Source organism: Megascapheus bottae, chromosome 2, assembly GCF_031878675.1.
Source record: "Megascapheus bottae isolate mThoBot1 chromosome 2, mThoBot2.hap1, whole genome shotgun sequence".
NCBI classification, from domain to species: Eukaryota; Metazoa; Chordata; class Mammalia; order Rodentia; family Geomyidae; genus Megascapheus; species Megascapheus bottae.
In genome coordinates, this window is record NC_143510.1 from 54,102,522 (window position 1) to 54,123,021 (window position 20,500).

Below are 20,500 nucleotides of genomic sequence, written 5' to 3' on the forward strand. Positions count from 1 at the left end.
TGCTTTAATTTTCTGATGCTTTGGATTTGGTTTCTTCCTTGGAATTTCTCCAGTTACATTACTTCTGCTGTGTGGATTTCTTTGGAATTATTGATTCATGCTAGAGTTATCTGGAAAATGTGGGCTCATTTGTTGATGTCTGCAGCATACTTTGAAAGCACTCTGAACTGATATGTACACTTGTTTACTGAAATTAATAGTGCATGGCTCTGCTTCCCTTTGGGTAATGGGATGGGGGAAGGGACTGATGTTTCCTGCACAGATATAATGCAGGATTTTTTTTTTTTTTTTTTGGTGGATCATGGGGCTTGAACTCTGGCCTGGGCGCTGTCATCTCAAGGCTACCATCCTACCCCTGGGCACTGTCCCTGAGCTCTTCAGCTCAAGGCTATCGCCCTACTCTTGAGCCTAGCTCCACTTCCTATTTTTTTTTTTTTTTGAGGTTAATTGGATATAAGAGTCTCAGGTCCTTTTGTGCCCAGGTTGGCTTTGAACCTTGATCTTCAGTTCTCAGCCTCCTGTGTAGCTAGGATTACAGTTGGGAGCCACTGTGCCCCAGTTGTGAGGTGTTGGGAGATCTAACCCAGGGCCACATACATGTAAAGCAGACATTCCGACCTGTATCCCTTAACTAATAAGGTAGATTTTAACATTCTTATGCAAGAGATAGGAATTACTGTGGTGCAGTTAGCTTGGAGGCTCACTTAACAATGCCTTTTTTACTGAAAGCAGTACTGAAACACTGCTCCCTGCATATAGTGAAATTACCAGGACAAGCAAGCCCCAAATACTGAAAAGAATTTCATTTATTCATCCAGATTTCTTTATTTGAAAAGTTAAAAATCCTCTGGCACATAAGATATTTGGGCATTTAGATTTTCATCCTGGGTGTATTCATGCAAATAGCCTCAATGCTGTATGAGTTGAATAGGTTTTAGAAACTAATCTTAAATTTTAAAGCAAATATAGGTCCTGGCACTGTTAAACATTTCAAACTTAGCTTTTTTGATTCTTCTTTTGACAGGTTTGGCAGATTTAAGTGCTTTCTGCTAAAATTTTAGTTGGAAACAAAAAAGTGGGTATTAACCTTTTAGGTCTATCTCAACCAAGGATTGCAAGGATGAGACAAAAAAGAACATGCTGATTCTTGTACTTTTACAATTAAAGCGGTGGCTGCATATCGGGCAGAAGTTGGTAAATAAGTTCTTTCCGATATTGGCAATGAGTTCTCTTTGGTAGTCTTGAATAGGCATACAGCTTCTTGCCTTAGAAAAGCCCCTTTTCTTTCTTCAGTTGGAGCTGTTTCCAGCCAGGCAGAGCAGTAAACTGTCCTCTTGTGATGCCAAAAACAGACACAAAATCCTTTTCAGAGAGGTAATTCTAGGAGAGAAAACAAAGCTTCTAGTTAGGAAGGCCATAGGACACCTATTAATATCAACAGAGGTGGGGAGTGGGCCTGAAGGAGCCCTAGGCAGCCCTGATGGGTGAAGTCTGACAGACAAGCTAGTCTGAGCCGATGGTGATTAAGAGGGTAGTATGGTATGGTAGATGAAATTCCAGAGGAGCCAGTGACCAGATTGTGTAGACCTCTGGATTCTTTTGTAAGTGCAATGGGAAGCTGTTCATTCTGTTTTAAACAGAGCAGTGTCATCCACTTTTAAAATACTCCTTTGGCTAACAGTAATAATGATAATGTTAGGAATGGGGTGGGAATCAGTGGGGCTGGTTCCAAATGTCTCGACTAAGCTAGTAGCAGAGATGGAGAGACATAGAGAAAGGCCACTCAATGGGTCCACATAGGAGGTGAGCAAAACAAAATGGAGAGTGAGTCTTTAGTTTTTGGTTTGAATTACTACATAGGTCAAATACTCATTCAGTGCCTCTAATGCACCAGAATTGTCCCAGGCCTTACACTGAGCTGGGTCCTGTAGCTGATGGAGAGGTTCACCTCCGTCAGATTTTGCTATTTTAACCACTCACCTCCTTTTTAGCAGGGTCTACATCTTCAGGCAGCTCCTGATCCACAGTTTTCAGTAGAACTTCTATAGGGTAGTATTTTGGCTCACTTTCAGAATTCAGAGAATAGGTTGCATTCTTCATGTCCTACAGAAGGTAAGAATAGAGATACAAGAAAACACACATTTTACATGATCAGTGTTCTGTGTGAGTATAGTATTTACATTCACGCTTTGTAATCATCTTTCATATTTTCTCCCCATCTGTCTGCATATCAAAATCACCTTGGAATCAAAAGCGTTTAAAAGTTAGGGTATTTTTTTTGGGGGGGGATCTGATTCAGTAAGTGTGAGGTAAGTTCCTATAGTCAGTTTTGAGTACATGTTGTGCTCAAGTCTCTCTTTGTTATTACTAGGATTGAACTCAAGGGCTTCAGCATGCTAGGCAAGTGCTCTTATCACTAAACTATAATTCCAATCCTAAGTTTCTTTTGAACATTGTAATCACAGTTTTCTTTTTGCTTTTGTGTGTGAGTGCTAGTCCTGGGTTTGAACTTAAGGCCTAGACTTTGTCTCTAACCTTTTCTGCTCAAGGCTAGTGCTCTGCTTGGGCCACAAATTCACTTCTGGCTTTTTGGTGGTTAATTGGAGATAGGAATGTCACACTTTCCTGCCTGCGCTGGCTTCAAACTGATCCTCAGTTCTCAGCCTTCTGAGTAGCTAGATTACAGACTGTGAATTACTGGCGCCCAGCTGGATGTTTTACTTTTAATTTGAATTTTAATTTCTGCACTGGTAATAGGGATTGAACTCAGAGCCTGGGCACTGGTCCCTGAGCTCTTCAGCTCAAGGCTAGCACAATCACTTGAACGACAGTGCCACTTCTGGTTTTCTGATAATTAACTGGAAATAAGAGTTTCATAGACTTTCATGCCTGGGATGGCTTTGAACCATGATCCTCTGATCTCAGCCTCCTGAGAAACTAGGATTACTGGCATGAGTCACTGGCACTCAGCTCTTAGACCTTTTTAATTCAATACTAGCATTCTATCATTTGAGCCTTACCTCCACTTCTGGGCTTTTGATAGTTAATTGGAAATGAATCTCATGGACTTTCTGCCTGTGCTGTGGCCATCCTCAGATCTCACTTCCTGAGTACCTACTATCACTGGTGGCAGGAGCCACCAGTGCCTGGCTCATACAGTTTGTTTTTTTTTTGTTTTTTTTTGCCACTCCTGGGTACTGTCCTTGGCTTTCTCAAGGCTAGTGCATGTGAGCCATAGTACCATTTCAAGCTTTTTCTTTTCTTTTTTTGTTTGCCAGTATTGGTACTTGAACTCAGGGCCTGAGCACTGTCCTTGGGCTTTCTCAAGGCTAGAGTTCTACCACTTGAGCCTCAGCACCACTTCCAGCTTTTTTCTATGTATGTGTTACCGAGGAATCGAACCCGGGTCTTTGTGCATACTAGGCAAGCACTGTACCACTAGGCCAAACTCCCAGCCCCTAGACTTTTCTTTTCTTTTTTTTTTTTTTTTTTTTTTTTTTGCCAGTCCTGGGCTTGGGCTCTGGGCCTGAGCACTGTCCTTGGACTTTCTCAAGGCTAGAGCTCTACCACTTGAGCCTCAGCACCATTTCCAGCTTTTTGCTATGTATGTGGTACTGAGGAATCGAACCCGGGTCTTCATGCATGCTAGGCAAGCACTTTAACCACTAGGCCAAACTCCTGGCCCGACTTTTATTTTCTTAAGTACAAAATTCTCTTGAGTTGGGTACAGTATTGAAGTTTGAACGCAGGCTTTTGTTCTTGCTAATGAAACATTACTACTTAAGCCATGCTCTAGCCTTTTTGCTGTTACTTTAAAAGTTAGAATCTTGTCGGGCACTGAGATCTGAGGATTGCGGTTCAAAGCCAGCCCACGCAGGAAAGTCCCTGGTAGACTCATATGTCTAATAAACTACTCAAAACTGGAAGTGGCACTGTGGTTCAGAGTGGTAGAGTGCTAGCCTTGAGCAAAAGAACTCAAGGTCAGTGCCCAGGCCCCGAGTTCAAGCCCATGAACTGGCAAAAAGAAAAATTATGGGGCTGGGAGTTTGGCCTACTGGTAGAGTGCTTGCCTAACATGCATGAAGACCCGGGTTTGATTCCTCGGTACCACATAGTCAGAAGTAGTGCTGTAGCTCAAGTGGTAGAGCTCTGGCCTTGAGGAAAGCCCAAGGACAGTGCTCAGGTCTGAGTTCAGTCCGCAGGACTGGCAAAAAAAAGAAAAATTAGGATCTTGCTTTTATGCCAAGCCTGCCCTGGATTGTGATCCTCCTATTTATGCTTCCTATGTAGCTAGGGTGGTAGTTACACATCACTATGCTAGTTTTTATTGTTGAGACAGAGTCTCCATGAGAATTTTGGGCTGGCCTTTATGATTTTCACAATCCCCTGAGTACAATTTCTTTCTTTCTTTTTTTTCTGAGATAACCCTTTATTTATTTATGCCGTTCTGTTTTGTTTAAAACAATAATGACAATCTTAATACAGCTGGCAGCCCTTCCTCTTCACCCTTGCTTTGGCTAAGGGGTGGTTAGTGGGGAAATGGCCCCCAGGGATGGGACTGAGCATAGGAGCCCCGCAGGAAGGTAATGGAGCCCAAATCCCCTGTGGGGAAGGGGCACCTGTAGTGTACAAACTGGGGAATTAGCAAGGCTCTTGAATGGCTGCTCATACCAACATATATGCCCTTGGCTGACAAGGGTCAGTAAGCATGTGGGGAGGGGAGTCCCACTTTCCTCTATGTCCGCCCAGCCTAGTCTCTCCACTGAAGGCTGGGGAGCAAGGAGAGTGGAGGGCTGGTGGGTGGCTCACACAAAGGACTACTGGTTATTAAGGGCTCTGGGATGGCCCCCTTTTTCTCTGTTGCCCCCTACAATTTCTAAACCTATGCCCAGCCCCGTTGTTCTTGTTCTTGTTTTGGAAAGAATCTTGATATGTAGGTCAGGCTGGCGTCAAACTCTTGATCCTTGTACCTCCCTCTCCCAAGTGCTAGGATTACTGACAAAAGCCACCACTTCTGGGTTCTCAGGAAAAAATTAGAGACTACCTCACCATTAGCTTTGGAGTCTGACTTTGTGGAGCACAAAGGACAAGACTGGCAGATGGTTTGAACACCTGGTGCCCTATATTCTGCCTGATGTTGAAGAGCTTTTGGATTCTTGCCTGGAGGCTCTACTTCTTTCAGTTGTGAAAACAGTAAATGGCCTGAGTTTCTGTGGACTTTACTGTCAGCAACTGATAAAAAATAGCATTTGGGTTAGAAGCTTATTTCTGAAAAAATACTGCCAATAACTTTTCATTGTTCCTGAATGGCAAAGGAGCCATTTGATAATAAAATTAGTTTTTTGCTTATTTGTTTGTGCCAGTACTGGGGCTTGAACTCTCATTCACCCTTTTCACTCATGGCTCCCCTAGCTACAACTTGAGCTATACCTCTAGTTCTGTAGTTTGTTTTTTTTTTTTTTTTTTTTTTTTTGCCAGTTGTGGGGCTTGAACTCAGGGCCTGAGCACTGTCCTTGGACTTTTCTCAAGGCTAGAGCTCTACTGCTTGAGTGAGAGTACCACTTCCAGCTTTTTTCCTATGTATGTGGTACCAAGGAATTGAACCTGGGTCTTCATGCATGCTAGGCAAGCACTCTACCACTAGGCCAAACTCCTGGCCCCTGTGTTTTTGTCTTTTAAGATAGGGTCTCCTTATGCCACCCAGGCTGGCCTCAAATTCAGCTCTCTTGCCTTTGCTTTCCCAAGTGCTTGAGATCTGCTTTCTATTGCTTAAAAAAAAAAACTTGGGGCTGGGGCATAGTTTAAAGACAGAGCACTTACCTAGCATGCTCAGAGCCGAAGCACACAAAATAAAAAACTCAACCTATATATGAACACAGACAACTGGACTCATGCTTAGTGGGGACGCCGTAAGTTTTGCCCAGGTAACCACTGCAGCATTTACTGTCTTTTCTTGGCTCTGGTCTTCTCTAGCAGTAACCTGACTCACCGCAGTGATTCGAATGATAGCAGCAGCATCTCCCAGCTCAGCTTTTAACTGTTCATAGGACTTTCCTGCCTGAGAAGAGAGGGAGAACAGGATGAGGCATTGCAGACAGGTGAAGGGTATTTAAGACTTGTTCTGTGTCTTCAAAAACAAATGAGATGGACAATCAGAAAACATGTCAAAGATAAGGGGGAAAAGAAATCCAGAGTCCTTTTTGTGGGTCCATGTGGAGAGGAGTATGTGCCAGTCTTGGATCTTGAGCTCAGAGCCTGGGCACTGTCCCAGATTTTTGCTTCTCTCTCTGCTGTCACTTGAGCCACAGCTTCTGGCTTTTTTGGTAGTTCCTTGGAGATAAGAGTCTCAGGAATTTTCTTGCCTGGGCTGGCTTCAAAGCAAAATTCTCAGATCTCAGTTTCCTGAGTAACTAGGATTACAGGCATAAACCACCACCAGCTAAAGAGAGGTTCTTAAACATGATTTTGATGCTGTCCCTACAATCCTCCCTACAAGATGAGGAGTCAGGAAACCTGGATTCTTACTGTCATCTGATTGGACAAACAACTTGCCCCCTCGGCCTCACCATATATATGGTGTGGGAAGCGCCAGGACCTAGATTATCTATTCAAGCTGGCTGTAAATATCTAAAAGATGACATGTGTAGATATACTTCATGAACTATACTTCGCACTGCCTACTGCTGAAAACAGCTGTGAATGATCCAACTGGACTGATTGCTATGGAGGTGAGGAGAAAGAGAAATGCCAGGGAGTAGAAGAGGAGAAAAAAAAGAGGTCCTTGAATTAGGATCCCATTCCCCATCCCCCAGCTCTTGAGTTCTTGACCCATTGTGAGTAAGAACATATTCCCCAATATCTCTGTTCTTACGCTCCAAATTTGAGGGTCCCAGGCCAGGAACCAGCCTGTGAAGATGAGAGGCTCAAACCCCTGTTTGATGATCAGGATTGGGGTGTTGGTGTCTCGGCCGCTGGGGTGAGTGTGCAGGTATTCCTGGGCAGATGCAAGGGCTCTCTCTTTCTCTATAGCATTGGCCTCAGCTCCAATCCATAAGAAGACCTGCGGTCGTTTAGATTAGTATTTGCTTATGTGTTCATGCTGAGGTACCCCAGACCACACCACGTCCATGGCTCCTCTTTCCCATCGGCAATTTACAGCCCCAGAAAATGTTCTCATCCTAATTTGTTCATCAGAGCACTATTTTTCCAGAACAAGCTTTGTGATTTTTAATTGTCATGTGCATCTCTCAAATCTATATTCCCAAATTTGAGCTTTTCTTGAATTTTAGCTTCCTGAATTTAAAATTCTTACCAACCCTCACAGCCCCCCAAAACCCAAAACAAAACCTCTTGGTATATACCTCAAAACCCTTCCCATTGTCCATGCATGGAGGGTGATACCTCACCTAAGGCAAGAAACCTAGGAGCTATATCCTAAACCCCTTCCTCCTTATCTAGTGAATCACCAGGGCTGGCTAACTTGATCTCCCTGACATTTGTCAAGTCTGTCACAATCCTTCTGTCCCTCTTCTACTGCTCTCATATAGACCCAGGCAGCTCTTCCTTGACTGCAACCCTCTTCTCCATTTGCACCATGACCATGTCATTCATCTACTTAATTGTCAGTAAATTTCCTGACATGGTAGGTCAGGCCCACACCTACTTCTTGAGCTTCATGTCCATGGTGCTTTTCTGTGTGTTCTCTCCTTTGCTCAGGTCTTCTTTATCCTTCATTCCCCTCCCCTCTACTCAGCACTAGGGATTGACCTCAGGAGATTGTACTTTTTAGGCAAATATGTTACCATTTGAGCCTCACCTCCAGCCCTTTCTGCATCCTCCTTCACCCGTTAGTGCCTACTCAACCTCTGATATCCAGCCTGCGGGGTCTTCCTACACAGTGTCTTCTACACAATGTTGAGTTCCTTGATTTGTGTGTCCACATACCTTGTATATACCTCCTTCTGGTACAATGGTATTTCTCTATCTGGCTCCTACCAGCCTAAAACATGCTGGGGGCCCAAGCCCTTCACCTAGGTGACTCCTTCCAGCACAGCAATTAGCATAGACGATATGCCTTGAGTATGCTTGGTAAACTGAACTGAAGACGATGGGTTGCCTTAAAGATTTCTCATTCTTTATCTCATTTATCACATGCAATAAAGATATGCCATATTCCTTAGTCCCTTAAAAGGCTCAAAAGCCCTGGTTTTGGAATCTGTTATTAAACCTAAAAAGAAAGGCAGCATCATAGAATGGTCTTATTTTTCCAAAGGTGGGAAATTTAAACATGACCATGGTAAAAAGCAGGCACTTCCTTTAGTTACCAGTGGCAGATGTTTGACCTGGTGCTAACCTAGGCACACTCTGGGTGGGAATATTTCACACACACACAGACACACACACACACACGCGCGCACACACACACACACCTAACCAGAGCTTTGGAGACCCTTGCCCTCTGTGCTGCATTCTGTGTCTGTGTTTACCTGGTCCCAGGTATCCAGGAGCATCACATCACCTGGATTCAGATCATCCTGGGTGAAGTCTGTGATCTCAGTCACCATGAACCGGCCGGTCTTATTGGAACATTCGAAGAGGCGGGGCTGGATATCGAGGGTTTCCTGCTGTAGTCTGTGATACAGTTCATTCAGAAACAGTCATGTAGAAATCATGGTGGAAAAACAAAAGGTTTGCCTAGACTAGAGGCGGAAGGAGTCTTGATGGGAAGTCACCATACCTTTTATCATTAGCATAAGGGGTTTTGCCTCCCAGTAGGTCCCAGAACTCTGCAGACTCCTGGCCTTCAGCCACGGTGTCCTCAGTGCCATTACAGAGAAGCTCAGCCAGTTCCTTAGCCATTGCCCGCTCATCCCCACTGGACCCCTGAGTGGGGCAAGGAGCACAAATGTTAGCTGCACAGGGGCCTGGGCACACTGATGGGAAAGAAGTTTGGGGGATCCAGTGCAATCAGGATCAGCAGCTGCACCCCAGAGACTGAGGAGGCGATTGATTTGTTTTAGTGCTGGGAGGATAGGCAGGAAGATAGGGTCCCACAAAGAACAGGACTAGACTCTGAAACCAAAGTGTCACCTTTGTTTCAGCTCAGCTAGAATCTTAGTTCCTGCTTTGGTTGGGTTCTTACAGTTTTGTTTTTTATTTTTTTATAAAAAAAAGAAATACAGAATTAAGTCAGGCACCACTGGATCATACTTATAATCCTAGCTATTCAGGAGACTGAGATCTGAGGCTCATGGTTCAAAGCCAGCCTGGGCAAAAAAAAATCTGTTAGAGGGGCCGGGAGTTTGGCCTAGTGGTAGAGTGCTTGCCTAGCATGCATAAAGACCCGGGTTCAATTCCTCAGTACCATATACATAGAAAAAAGGCAGAAGTGGTGCTGAGGCTCAAGTGGTAGAGCTCTAACCTTGAGAAAGTCCAAGGACAGTGCTCAGGCCCTGAGCTCAAGCCCAGGACTGGCAAAAAAAAAATCTGTTAGATTCTTATATCTAATACATTATTCAGAAAAAAGCTGAAAGTGGCGCTGTGACTCAAGTGGTAGAATGCTAACCTTGAGCAAAAGAAACTCAGGGACAATGTCTAGGACCTGAGTTGAAGTCCCAGGACTGACAAAAAATTCAAACAACTCCCCCTCCTCCAAACAATCCCTTATATGCAGTAGAATTAACTACCTTTGACATTCAGTCCCATGAGGATTAACATTGCATCATTTTGTCACTGTGAAGGTACAGGATAGTGTCCTCCACAGAGATACCCTTTACAGTCAATTTTCCCTGAATTCTTAAACTTTGTCAACCTCAATCTGTTGTAATCATATTTACCATGAACTGGCGACTCATCCATGTTGTTATGTTTATCGGTGGTTCATTCCTTTATATTGCTAAGTGGTATTCCACTTATATATATATATATATATAATATATATATATTATATATATGTACAGTTGTATATAGCGTTTTGTTTAGAGATATACTTTCATTTGGTTAAATATTCAGGAGTACAGTTGCTGGATCTTACAGTAAATATATGCTGAACTTCCCCCCCCACCCCCGTCTTGGGGCTTGAATTCAAGGCCTGAACTCTGTCCCCAAGCCTCTGTGCTCAAGGCCAGTACTCTACCATTTGAGCCATAGCACCACTTCTGTTTTTTTTTTTTTCTGTTTATGTGGTACTGGGGAATCAAACCCAGGGCTTCATGCATGTCAGGCAAGCACTCTACCGCTAAGCCACATTCCCAGATCTGTATGCTTAGCCTTATAAGAAACTGTCAATCAGTTTTCTACAAGCGGTACTGATTTTGCACCCTATCAGCAGCGCATGGAAGTTCCCGTTTGTGCTGTGTCCTTGTATCCATTTTATATGGTTTTAGGCATCCTAATAGATGTGTACTATCTCATTATGACTTTTACTTGTATATCCCTAATGCTTATGATGATGTGCATTTTTTCCTCCATTTCTGTCTGTCTTCTCTTTTTGTCTCTATTTTGTGAGATCCATGGGGCTTGCTTAAGGGGGAATAAAATCTTCTTGAGGACCACAGCACTGTGCTCTAGTTCCTTTGCCGTTGCTGACCAGGAGTGAGAGGGCAGGGGGTGCAAGGACTGACAAGGGCTTCTCTGAGCACTGGGCCCAGCCCTCCTACCTTGCCATACCACAGGTAGTGCTCGGCCTGGGTTCGCAGCAGGAAGACATCATTAGAGTTTAGGGAAGAAGCAAAGGCTGGCACTTCCACTGCTTTGGTGTTATATTTGTCATTTCCTTGAATCTGGAAGAGCCTCACAGGAGGGTCAGGCCCAGCAGCTCCTTTCCTGGAGGTCCCACCCTAGAGGGAGGAGAAGAAAAGCAGAGTCTCGATCTACAGAGGAGCACACCAGCACTGGGCCGGCTGTAGTGGGGACTAGGGATGTGCTTGGCAACCATTTTTGCTCCTCAGAAGCTTGTAGGCTAATTGGGAAAGGTCAGGGTGAAAGGGTGAACAAGGTTATGCTACCAATGATATTTACTTTTCTTTTCTTTTCTTTTTTTGGAGACAGGGTTCATCCCAGAACTCACTGTGTAGCCCAGGCTGGTCTCAAACTCATGATCCTTTTGCCTTAGCGAGTGATGGGATTACAAGTGTGTGGCACCAAGACTTGCCTAATACTTCCATAAGCCAGGATCTGGGACTAGTGCCTCGTCACCACTTTCATGCGTCCTTATAATAGCTCTGAAAGAGGCACTGTCAGTGTACAGAGCAGATGAAGGAACTGAGATTTAGAAACCTGGCTAATAAATGACAAGATGAGGGCTTGACCCCAGACTTGTATGATGTCTAACATGTGACCTCATGCAGTGCCTGGCCGTAAATGCTTCAGCCAGGGCTTCATGGAAGATGGGTGATGGGTAAGTATAGCATGTGTGAAGTCGACTGGAGAGAACACAGCTGAGGGGTGGAGGGCAATGCTCTTATACTGGTAATACGGGTCAGATTACAGAAGGCCTTGAATGTTGGTGAGTTTGGACTTGAAGCTCTAGGCATTTGGGATCTCTTCACGTGTCTGTCTTTATGTCTAACTCAACCTTGCGCTTCATCCCACTCTTCTCTACCTCTCCTGGGTCCCCTGTAATAAATGGTTAGCTCTGAGCATTCCTGATGCTCCTCACCTCGTAGATCACCAGCTTTCCTTTGAAGATGGCCATGAAGTGGCGTGGCTCCTTCCCCATACTGACCCGAACCTGCACGGGGGCCCCATCAAACTGCCGATCCATGTCCACTGCCAGGTAGGCCGAAGCTGCCAGCTCATCCTGTGAGGCATGGCGACCCTGCAGATACGAGAGGCCCCCTGCTTATCCACCCCAGCCCAGTGGCCAGGGAAAGGATCTAGACCCAAAGCTAAGGGCCCGCAACAGGCCTACCTGCCAGATATACAGGATGTAGTGCGGCTTCCCATTCATCTCATACGTGTAGAGAACCAGATAGCAGTCTCCCCCATAGAAGAAGCCATGCCACTGCTGCTCCACAGGGACCAGCTCCAGGTTCTCAATCCTCCAGACCTAGACACAGGAGGCAGATCCCCAGTGGTGGCGTTATGTTCAGGGAGAACTACCTAAAGGGATCTGGGCCATGCTGAACAGAGACCCCAGTTGGGTGTGATGTTCCTTGCCAATGGTGAAGGCTCATCACATTTGCACGATTCGAATCATGAGAAGACCAGGGTTGCCCTGGTCTACTACTTCCCATCACAGCTGGGTCTTCGCAGGCTGAGGGATGATTGGAATTGATCTGCAGGTGATGATGCATTTGGGGATGTGTCTCTCACTTCCCTGAAACATTTTGGGTAAACTGCCAACTTGCAAGTCTCTTTAAGAATGCAGAGGTGTGACGGCTGGGAGTTTGGCCTAGTGGTAGAGTGCTTGCCTAGCATGCCTGAAGATCTGGGTTCTTGGTACCATATACAAAGAAAAAAGCCAGAAGTGGTGCTGAGGCTCAAGTGGTAGAGTGCTAGCCTTGAGAAAACCTAAGGAAGTGCTCAGGCCCTGAGCTCAAGCCCAGGACTGGCAAAAAAAAAAAAAGGTGCAGAGGTGTGGAGGAAGGTAGAGATAGCAAAGCAAGCAGAGTAGCCTGCTTCCCTTGGCAGCAAGAACAGCCCTGGCAGCCAGGCATGTGCCCTCACCATCCTCACCTCCACGTTCCCATTGCCGTCATCCACCATTCTTTCTTGGGCAGCTACCTCTGGCTTGCTGTGTAGCACCGTCACATCAAACTTGTCCTGGAAAACTTTAGCTGCAGAGAAGGGATTGGAAAGACTGCGTGAGTGAGAAGCACCCATGACTCTTCCTGGAGTCCTGGCAGGGAGGGGATACTCCGGGAGATACTCTCACCTATTTTACCAATGCTGAACATTTTCCCCAGGCCTGTGGTCTGGTCCTTTACTGACCACTTCTGGAACAGCTGCTTGAACATGGCTGACTCAGCACCATCGTTGACCACTTCCACGTTGGTGCTGCTGGGGTAACCCTTCATCTTGATGAAGCCCTGTGGAGCCCCACCCCGCATACAAAGCCAGCGTCAGTTGGGGGATGCACTGAGTTCCTTGCTTTGTCTGGTAATTCACCCCTTAGAAGCCAGTCAGTTGGGTCCCTCCCCTTCAGGAGTCAGTCAAGTTCAAACTCAACTTTGAAGGACCAGGTTTTTTCCTTTGTATTTATTTTTCTAATTGTTATTATAAAGGTGATGTACAGAGGGCTAGTTGCTTCATAAGTCAGGTAATGAGTACATTTCTTTTTGGACAGTGTCACCCTTTGCTTTCTGCTCTTCCAGTTAGGATCAGGTTTCTTGTGTGGGATACTTTGGCATCTCTTCATTTAGCCTGCCAAAATTATTGTCATTATTAATTGTTTTTGTGAGACCCTCGGTGCTACATCTTTTTAGTACTTATGTCATCCTACTGACTGGATCGCAGTCATTGACTCATTTTTTGCCCTTGAGGACACTGTGCTTGAGTCATTTGCTGTGTATATGTAAATGTCATAGGTTCCTTGAAGACAGGGCTATCAGCCTTGACATATGAGATGCCCTTCACTGATATGGAGCAGGTGGTATGTACCAAGTACTGTTGAGTAATGGGAATGTAAGTAGTATCCTGTGGTAGGAATGAGGAAATCAAAGCTTTGTAATCTCTAGAACATTCAGCTAGAAAAGGTAAAACCCGCCTTTGAACCTGAGTCTGTCTGACTTGGAAGTCTGTGTGTGTAACTGCAGCGTTCTGTGTTCAAGTGCCTGGACTGGCTCTGCACACATATGGAGTGATACTAGCCAACTTTTTGGGACAGTATTACACAGCTGCAGCTCCTACCAGGGCTTTAGACATGGCTGCTTGTTTCTCAACCTTTGTGGCTCCTTTTCCTTTCCACACATAGATCTTGGCTCCGCTTTGGTCCAGGATGTAGCAATCCTGAAGTAGTCAGAGATAGATATGGTTACTGCTGCTCGATATGGAAGGAAGGACTCGGCCCACAGTCTGCTTCTGAGGCCATGTCTGGATACCTCCCAAGAAACACCTCCAAGCTCTACTCACGTCATGGTTCAGCAAGTCTTGGACTAGAGGCCTGGTTGCCACCTCCATGACTGCCAGCTGCCCAGCTGTGTCAGAGACACTGAAGAAGGAAATAGGTTAGTCTTGTCCTCTACAAAGCATCCTATGGCTAAATTCAAATGTCAGCGAGGAGTTTCTTGGTAGAATTTAAGATTTTAGTGCTGATAGGAATGTATAGGTTCTAGTCCTTGGAGGAAACTTCTGTGCATCTATCTCCTTAACTTTACCCTTTCCACATCCCTGGCGGGGAATGTGTACAGGAAAGATCTCTCTAGGAGGTCAGAGAAGTTGCTAAAAAGTACAGAAGATAGCTCCTTGAGAGGGGCATCTCCTAGCCCCTTTAGGAGCTATCATTAAGAAGGCCCAAGAGCCAGGTGCCAGTGGCTCTGTAATTTTAGCTACTCAGGAGACTGAGATCTGAGAGGATCATGGTTCAAAGACAGCCCAGGCAGAAGAGTCCCTGTGAGACTCTTATCCCCAATTAACCACTCAAAAATCAGAGGTGGAGCTGTGGCTCAGAGTGGTAGAGTGCTAGTCTTGAGCAAAAGACATCTGGAACAGAATCTATGCCTTGAGTTCAAATCCTATAACCAAAAATTAAAAAATAAAAATAAAAAGTTCAAGAATTAAAATCCCTGGACTGCCAAGGAAAAGAAGATGGAGGAGGAGGAGGAGGAGGAAGAGGAGGAGGTGGAGGAGAGGAGGAGGAAAAGGAGGAGGAGGAGGAGGAGGAAGAGGAGGAGGAGGAGGAGGAGGAAGAGGAGGAGGAGGAGGAGGAGGAAGAGGAGCAGGAGGAGGAGGAGGAAGAGGAGGAGGAGGAGGAGGAGGAAGAGGAGCAGGAGGAGGAGGAGGAAGAAAAGAGAAAGAAAGGAATTTAAAGGGAAAGAAAAGGAAGGGAAGGAGAAAGGAAGGGAGAAGTGGAAAAAAACCAGATGCCTGCACCCAAATCAAACAGCCAAGCTGAGGGCCCAGTTTCGCTACTCACTGATATAACATGATATTTGATTTCTGCTGCTGATCCATAATCTCATCAGGGATTGCAGGCTTGATGATGGAGCGGCGGCCAAGAGTGTCCTGAAGGACCATCATCAGCTCCCGGCTGGCTGCCTCCTTGTCTCCCTCAATCACTCCTATTTCAGCACGGCCCCCTCGCTCTCTGTCCCGAATATCCTTTGCTAGAAGCATGGCCTGTGAAAGAAGCCCAAGGAAACACTCAGCTCATCAGGGACCCCCTTTTCTGCCCCATGACTTGGTGCAGGGCGGGGGGGGGGTCAGCTTGGATCGCACACATAGAATTATTATGATGGGCCTGGAGTTTGGCCTAGTGGTAGAGTGCTTGCCTAGCATGCATGAAGACCTGGGTTGGATTCCTTGGTACCACATACTTAGAAAAAGCCAGAAGTAGTGCTGAGGCTCAAGTGGTAGAGTTCTAGCCTTGAGAAAAATCCAAGGACAGTGCTCAGGCCCTGAGCTTAAGCCCAGGACTGGCAAAAAAAAAAAAAAAAGAATTATTATGATGCTGAGGAGTGCTAGGATGAGTCATGGACTTGGCCTGTCCACTCCAAAGGGCCACCTTGAATCTTGAGGAGCAGCCAACGTGGAAGGAGAAGGGAGAAGGCATTTGAAGGAGCCCAGGTCATGACCAGGCCTGTGGGAGAGGAGAGAGCTCTGAGGAGAGACAGCCCTACCTTTAGGCGTTCCACACTGTTGCTCTCTGGGCCATTCCACTGGATGATGACCTTCCCGAGGTCCAGCAAGAAGACATCACCTCGGTTAAAACTGTCCCAGCTCACTGGTACCTGCAAGGCGAGACGTAAACATTGTTCACGGGGAGATTTTAATGAGGTGCCCTGGGTCCAGGAGACATAGGCAGGACTTACCTCGGTAGCTCTAATGTTTCTCTTTCCCTTCACGTGTAGCAAGCGCTTCACGTCATAGGTATTGGTCTCCACATGCTTCATCCCTGAAGCTACACCTCCCTTTTTATAGCTGAGGGAACAAGCACATAGTTACTTACTAAGCATCTGCCATGTGCTATGCTCTGGGGAAAACATTGGGCGTTATACAGATGGCAACCTCTGCGCCCAGACATTCTGATAGTGTAATGTCTCTTCTCTTCATTTTGGTAAGAGATGTCCTATTGCTGGTATGCATTATTTCTGTGAGAGAGAATGTGGCGTTCTGTTACGTATGTCAGTGTTTCTTACTTTGTTCATGGCTGGGAGATGTGTCTGTATGCTAGGTATGTACCTTGTCTGTAGCTTTTGACATGAGGCTAGTCCCTCAGTGATGGCTACCTACCGTGTCCAGAGCTTTCTACTGCCACTGGTAATACTGCTGTGGACATTCTGGTTCCTGTCCCCTCGTGGATGTGGGTATGTGATACATGTTCTATTCCCAGAAGGGGCACTATCGAGGACACACAGCCACTCCACACTTGCACCAGCAGTGTGCAAGCTCCTGTTTCCTATCTGTCTTGCCAGCACCCTGTGCTGTTTGATCGGTACAGAGGACAGCTTTGCTTTGCTTCTGATCCCTTGAGTTCATTTTTCCATAGGCACATCAATCCTTTGTGTCGCTTGCTCTGGGTGTCACTACTCACATGATGCCCTGCTTGAAGTAACCACGGAAGGTGTCGGACTCGTGGTACTGCACCTCCCGATGCTGCACGGGGCCGCCCCCCAGGTAGTCGTCCAGCTGTATGGTGTAGATGGCTGCACAGCTCTGCTCATCCTGGGAGGAGTCCTTCCCGATCCAGAAGTGGATGTTCTGAGAGAGGAGACTGCCCACTTTCCGGGTCTGACATACAGCCAGAAAGACATGTCAGGGGCCAGCTCTCCCCCTCTGTGCTGCCAGCCCCACTAGGATGGGAAGATGGCCGCATCTAGAGTTATATTCTGCCCTTGGCAGGCTCAGAACCCTTCACTGTCCCTGCAGTGGGTACTAGAGCTGTAGTAGCTCCACACCTTGTCCTGTGGCTCCAGCTGTTGGCAGCCCAAATTTCTTCCCACATATGGGCAAGTGGGCAGATGTACTTGAAGTAAATGGAGACCAGTGGGGAATCTTTGCCTAGCTGATTGCAGACTTACCTGCCTTCACGTCTCCCTGCTTCCCTGCACTTATATGTGCTGTGCTGACCTGTGCGTCTGCTTGGCTATCAGCCCTGTTCATGTGGAATATTGTCTCCTCCAGTAGAACTGAGCACTCAGAGCCTAGAGACAGCCCTCATATTTGTCTGGCAGTCTGCCACACCACTTTAATATGGGACGCAGGCTCCAGGAGGAGGAATTGCTGCTTGTTGGCAATTGGTCTTAACAAATCCAGACAGACGCTCTAAGCACATCCTCCGATGCAAGAATTTAAAACCTAGGCCTAATGGTAGCCTCTCACAGCCAAACTTGAGGTCATCTCTGTATGGCATTGAAGTAGAATTGACAGACAACAGGAGCACTGTTTCCTTCCCTTGTTGATAGATTGCTCAGCAGAACGTGGAACTCACTCTCAGGGAGAACTGAAAGGAGTGGGGAAGGTAGAGCTCACCGAGAGAACGATGTAGCAGTCCCCCTCGTAGAAGTTGCCATGGGCACTCAGGGGCACCAGCGCCAGCTCCATTTTCTGGAAGGACAAGGGAGACATCCAGCCAGTGTTTGTTATCCTTCTCTTCCTGTCAAGCCTCCTTCTCTGTCATTTGGCAGGAAGATGTTCTCCAGGACTCTACATGGAGAGAGTAGCTGGCACAGGATTCACTGCTCTACCTGCAGCACTCTGGGTCTGGATCTGGGTCCTGTCCTGGTTTCCTTTGCCCTCTACTTCTCCTCTCACCAAGCCCTTGGGTCCCTTGCAAGGGAAAATGTTGAATGTATCTGAGCAGTGCCAGTACCAATGCCTCTGCCACTCTGCCCCTCCCTCTGACAACCCACAGCTGGCCTGGCCTGCGCTTGCAGGGTTGGGGCTGGGGGTCTGCACATGTAAGGAGGCTGATGGCAGCTACATGGCCCTGCATGCTCAGGGTTTCCTATCTGAAGTCTCGGTTGGAATCCTGCATGTACACTGGCATTACTTCCCCTGTACTTTGTGTTCTATGTAAAATGTGTGTAATATGTAAAAAGGGTTAAATGTACTATCTTTTTAAAAACACTGTTTTAGTTCCTATTCTCTTTCAAGTAAACTGGGAGTGAATCCAGTAAACTGGGGCTGACTCTCACCAGCTCTGGAAGACTTTAGGAGAGCTGTGAGTTGTTTTTTAACTGAGTAGAGTGAGGGAAGAATCATCTCTGGGTTTTGTGCCGAAGCAATCCATGGGGGTGGGAGTGAGGGTGTCCTCACATCTGGTAGGTAGAGTCACCCAAGGCCAGGGCTGTGAGCTCAGTTACTCAAGGGAAGATGGGATGGGAAATGCTCTTCTGGACAGCAGCCCCCCCTTCCCCCTCCCATAGGAACTAGAGTGCTCAGTAGACTTGTCCACTTTTCTGACCCTCCCTGCCAGGAGTCCCCTGGGGTGAGTCCTGCCCTCCAGCCATCTTCCCAAGGCATTTACTGGAGGGGTAGACTCACTGAGCAGATGGTTGGATAAAAGGATGAGCTCAGTTTTGCTCAGAGACCTGCTTTCAGAGGCTAAAAGAAATTCATCTACCTGCCACATACCTACTGGGGAGGAGACAAGAATTGGAAAACATACAATCTGATGCTGCCTCCCTCAGGTCACAGGTTCAGGAGAGCAGGGGGGGGGGGGGTGCAGAGTCCCAGCAGTCGGAGGAGGGCCTGCCACTCACGGCTCACCTCGATTCTCCAGGTGATGATCCCAGGGTCGTTGCCCACAGCCCTGAAGGCGCTGCTCAGAGACATGACGCTGTGCTTCTTGGGGCTGCAATGTCACAGAGCAGAGGTGAGGCCTCTCACAGTGGGAAACTTCAGCCCTGCTGGGAGATGGTGGCATATCCCTTGTGCCCTCTCACCATGACAGGGTAGGGGTGAGGGGGATGTTGTCTTCAAGTTCATATGGCTGGCCTGTCCCCACCTCCAAGTTCTGATCTCTACGTGCCAGTTTCTTTAAGAGCTCTGATAATAAAATAGCAAGGAGTATTTCCTTAAGAGTGATAAATATACTAAACTCTGTCATGATACTCTTCGTGTGCATCATCCCAATTCTCAAGCAATGAAGACTCTTCTTTACATCTCAGCCTCCTGAGTCCCTAGAATTATAGGTGTGAGCCACGAGTGCTAGGCTGAGCATTCTTATCTTCCCTTGTAGTAAAGGTGAGACGTAAGTTACATAACTTTCCCTAAGTATGAAATCCATCTAATTTTCCCTCCTGGCTTTTTAGAAGTTGATATTGTAAAGGTGATATTCAGAGGGCTTACAGTTACAAAGTCATATCTGACTTTTTTAGTTGTTATTATAAGGGCGATGAACAGAGTCATATCTGATTTTTTTATTTTTTGCCAGTCCTGAGGCTTGAGCTCAGTGCCTGGGCACTGTCCTCGGGCTTTCTCAAAGCTAGAGCTCTTCCACTTGAGCCACAGCACCACTTCTAGCTTTTTCTATGTATGTGGTACCAAGGAATTGAACCTGGGTCTTTGTGCATGCTAGGTAAGCACTTGACCACTAGGCCACGCTCCAGCCCTTATGTCTGATTATTAAAATCTGTGCTTGTAGCTGGGTGCTGGTGGCTGGCTCATGCCTATGATTCTAGCCACTCAGGAGACTGAGATCTGAGGATCGAAGTTCAAAGCCAGGCTAGGCAGGAAAGTCTGAGACTCCTATCTCTAATTAACCACCAAAAAAAACCCAGGAAATGGTAGAGTGCTATCTTCAAGTAAAAGAGCTCAGGGACAGTGCCCAGACCCTGAGTTTAAGTCCCATGACCCATAAAGCAAACAAAAACCTCTGCTTGTAGCCATTTTGACACCCTTCCACCCTTCCTATGTGTATCTAACTTAGTGGCCCATGTAGAGAAAACCTGTCCAGAGAAAATATTTCCAAAATTAGGTGCCTTTTCTCACTCCTCTTTGAATTTTTGCTCAGGTTCCCTACCTGGGAGATCCTCTCCACCTCTAATATACTCTTTTGGCTTTTACATTTGTTTTTAAACTATCCTAAAATCTCGACAACAATCCTTCCTACTTTTATCACAGAGCTAAAACAGCCCACCAGGCCTTGCAGAAAGGAGAGTAAACGAAGGCCTTGAAACAAAGGGTACAGGGTGTGTGTATGGGGAGGGTGAGGCCTTGTCTGTGGTTAGATGGCTTCCTCCCACACAGACCCTGGCTTTTCTGGAATAGTATCCCTTAGAGGACTTAGAAGGCTCCAGTTCCTTTCCAACTGAAGGAGGGAGGCAAGGTAGGAAGGAAGGCAGTAGTAAAGTCCCTGAGGACTGTGTGCGCTTTGCTGGGGCATGTGAATCTTATG

At 46.5% G+C, this 20,500-nt stretch overlaps 1 protein-coding gene across 1 annotated transcript; it reads right to left on the bottom strand.

Annotated features, from left to right (window-relative positions):
• Positions 1–1,056: 1,056 nt before the first annotated feature.
• Positions 1,057–18,936, bottom strand: Avil (advillin). The gene is made up of 19 exons (XM_090356866.1): positions 18,871–18,936; positions 17,632–17,706; positions 16,694–16,890; positions 15,972–16,080; positions 15,780–15,890; positions 15,077–15,279; positions 14,074–14,152; positions 13,852–13,950; positions 12,878–13,031; positions 12,679–12,779; positions 11,912–12,049; positions 11,660–11,818; positions 10,659–10,838; positions 8,738–8,883; positions 8,487–8,631; positions 6,872–7,060; positions 5,990–6,058; positions 1,981–2,103; positions 1,057–1,380 (listed from the first exon to the last, which is right to left on the bottom strand). The coding sequence occupies exons 1-19, from the start codon at positions 18,934–18,936 to the stop codon at positions 1,267–1,269; spliced, it is 2,457 nt and encodes an 818-aa protein (XP_090212992.1). The 3' UTR covers positions 1,057–1,266.
• Between the last annotated feature and the right edge of the window lie 1,564 nt (positions 18,937–20,500).

Excerpts from the sequence above, each read along its gene's own strand:
- Avil (XM_090356866.1), bottom strand. The coding sequence starts at position 18,936 with ATGTCTCTGAGCAGCGCCTTCAGGGCTGTGGGCAACGACCCTGGGATC. Across the intron at positions 12,780-12,877 it reads GTTCAGCATTGGTAAAATAG|CTAAAGTTTTCCAGGACAAG; the intron begins GTGAGAGTATCT and ends CCTTCTCTGCAG. Across the intron at positions 7,061-8,486 it reads TCCTGGATACCTGGGACCAG|GTCTTCTTATGGATTGGAGC; the intron begins GTAAACACAGAC and ends AAACGACCGCAG.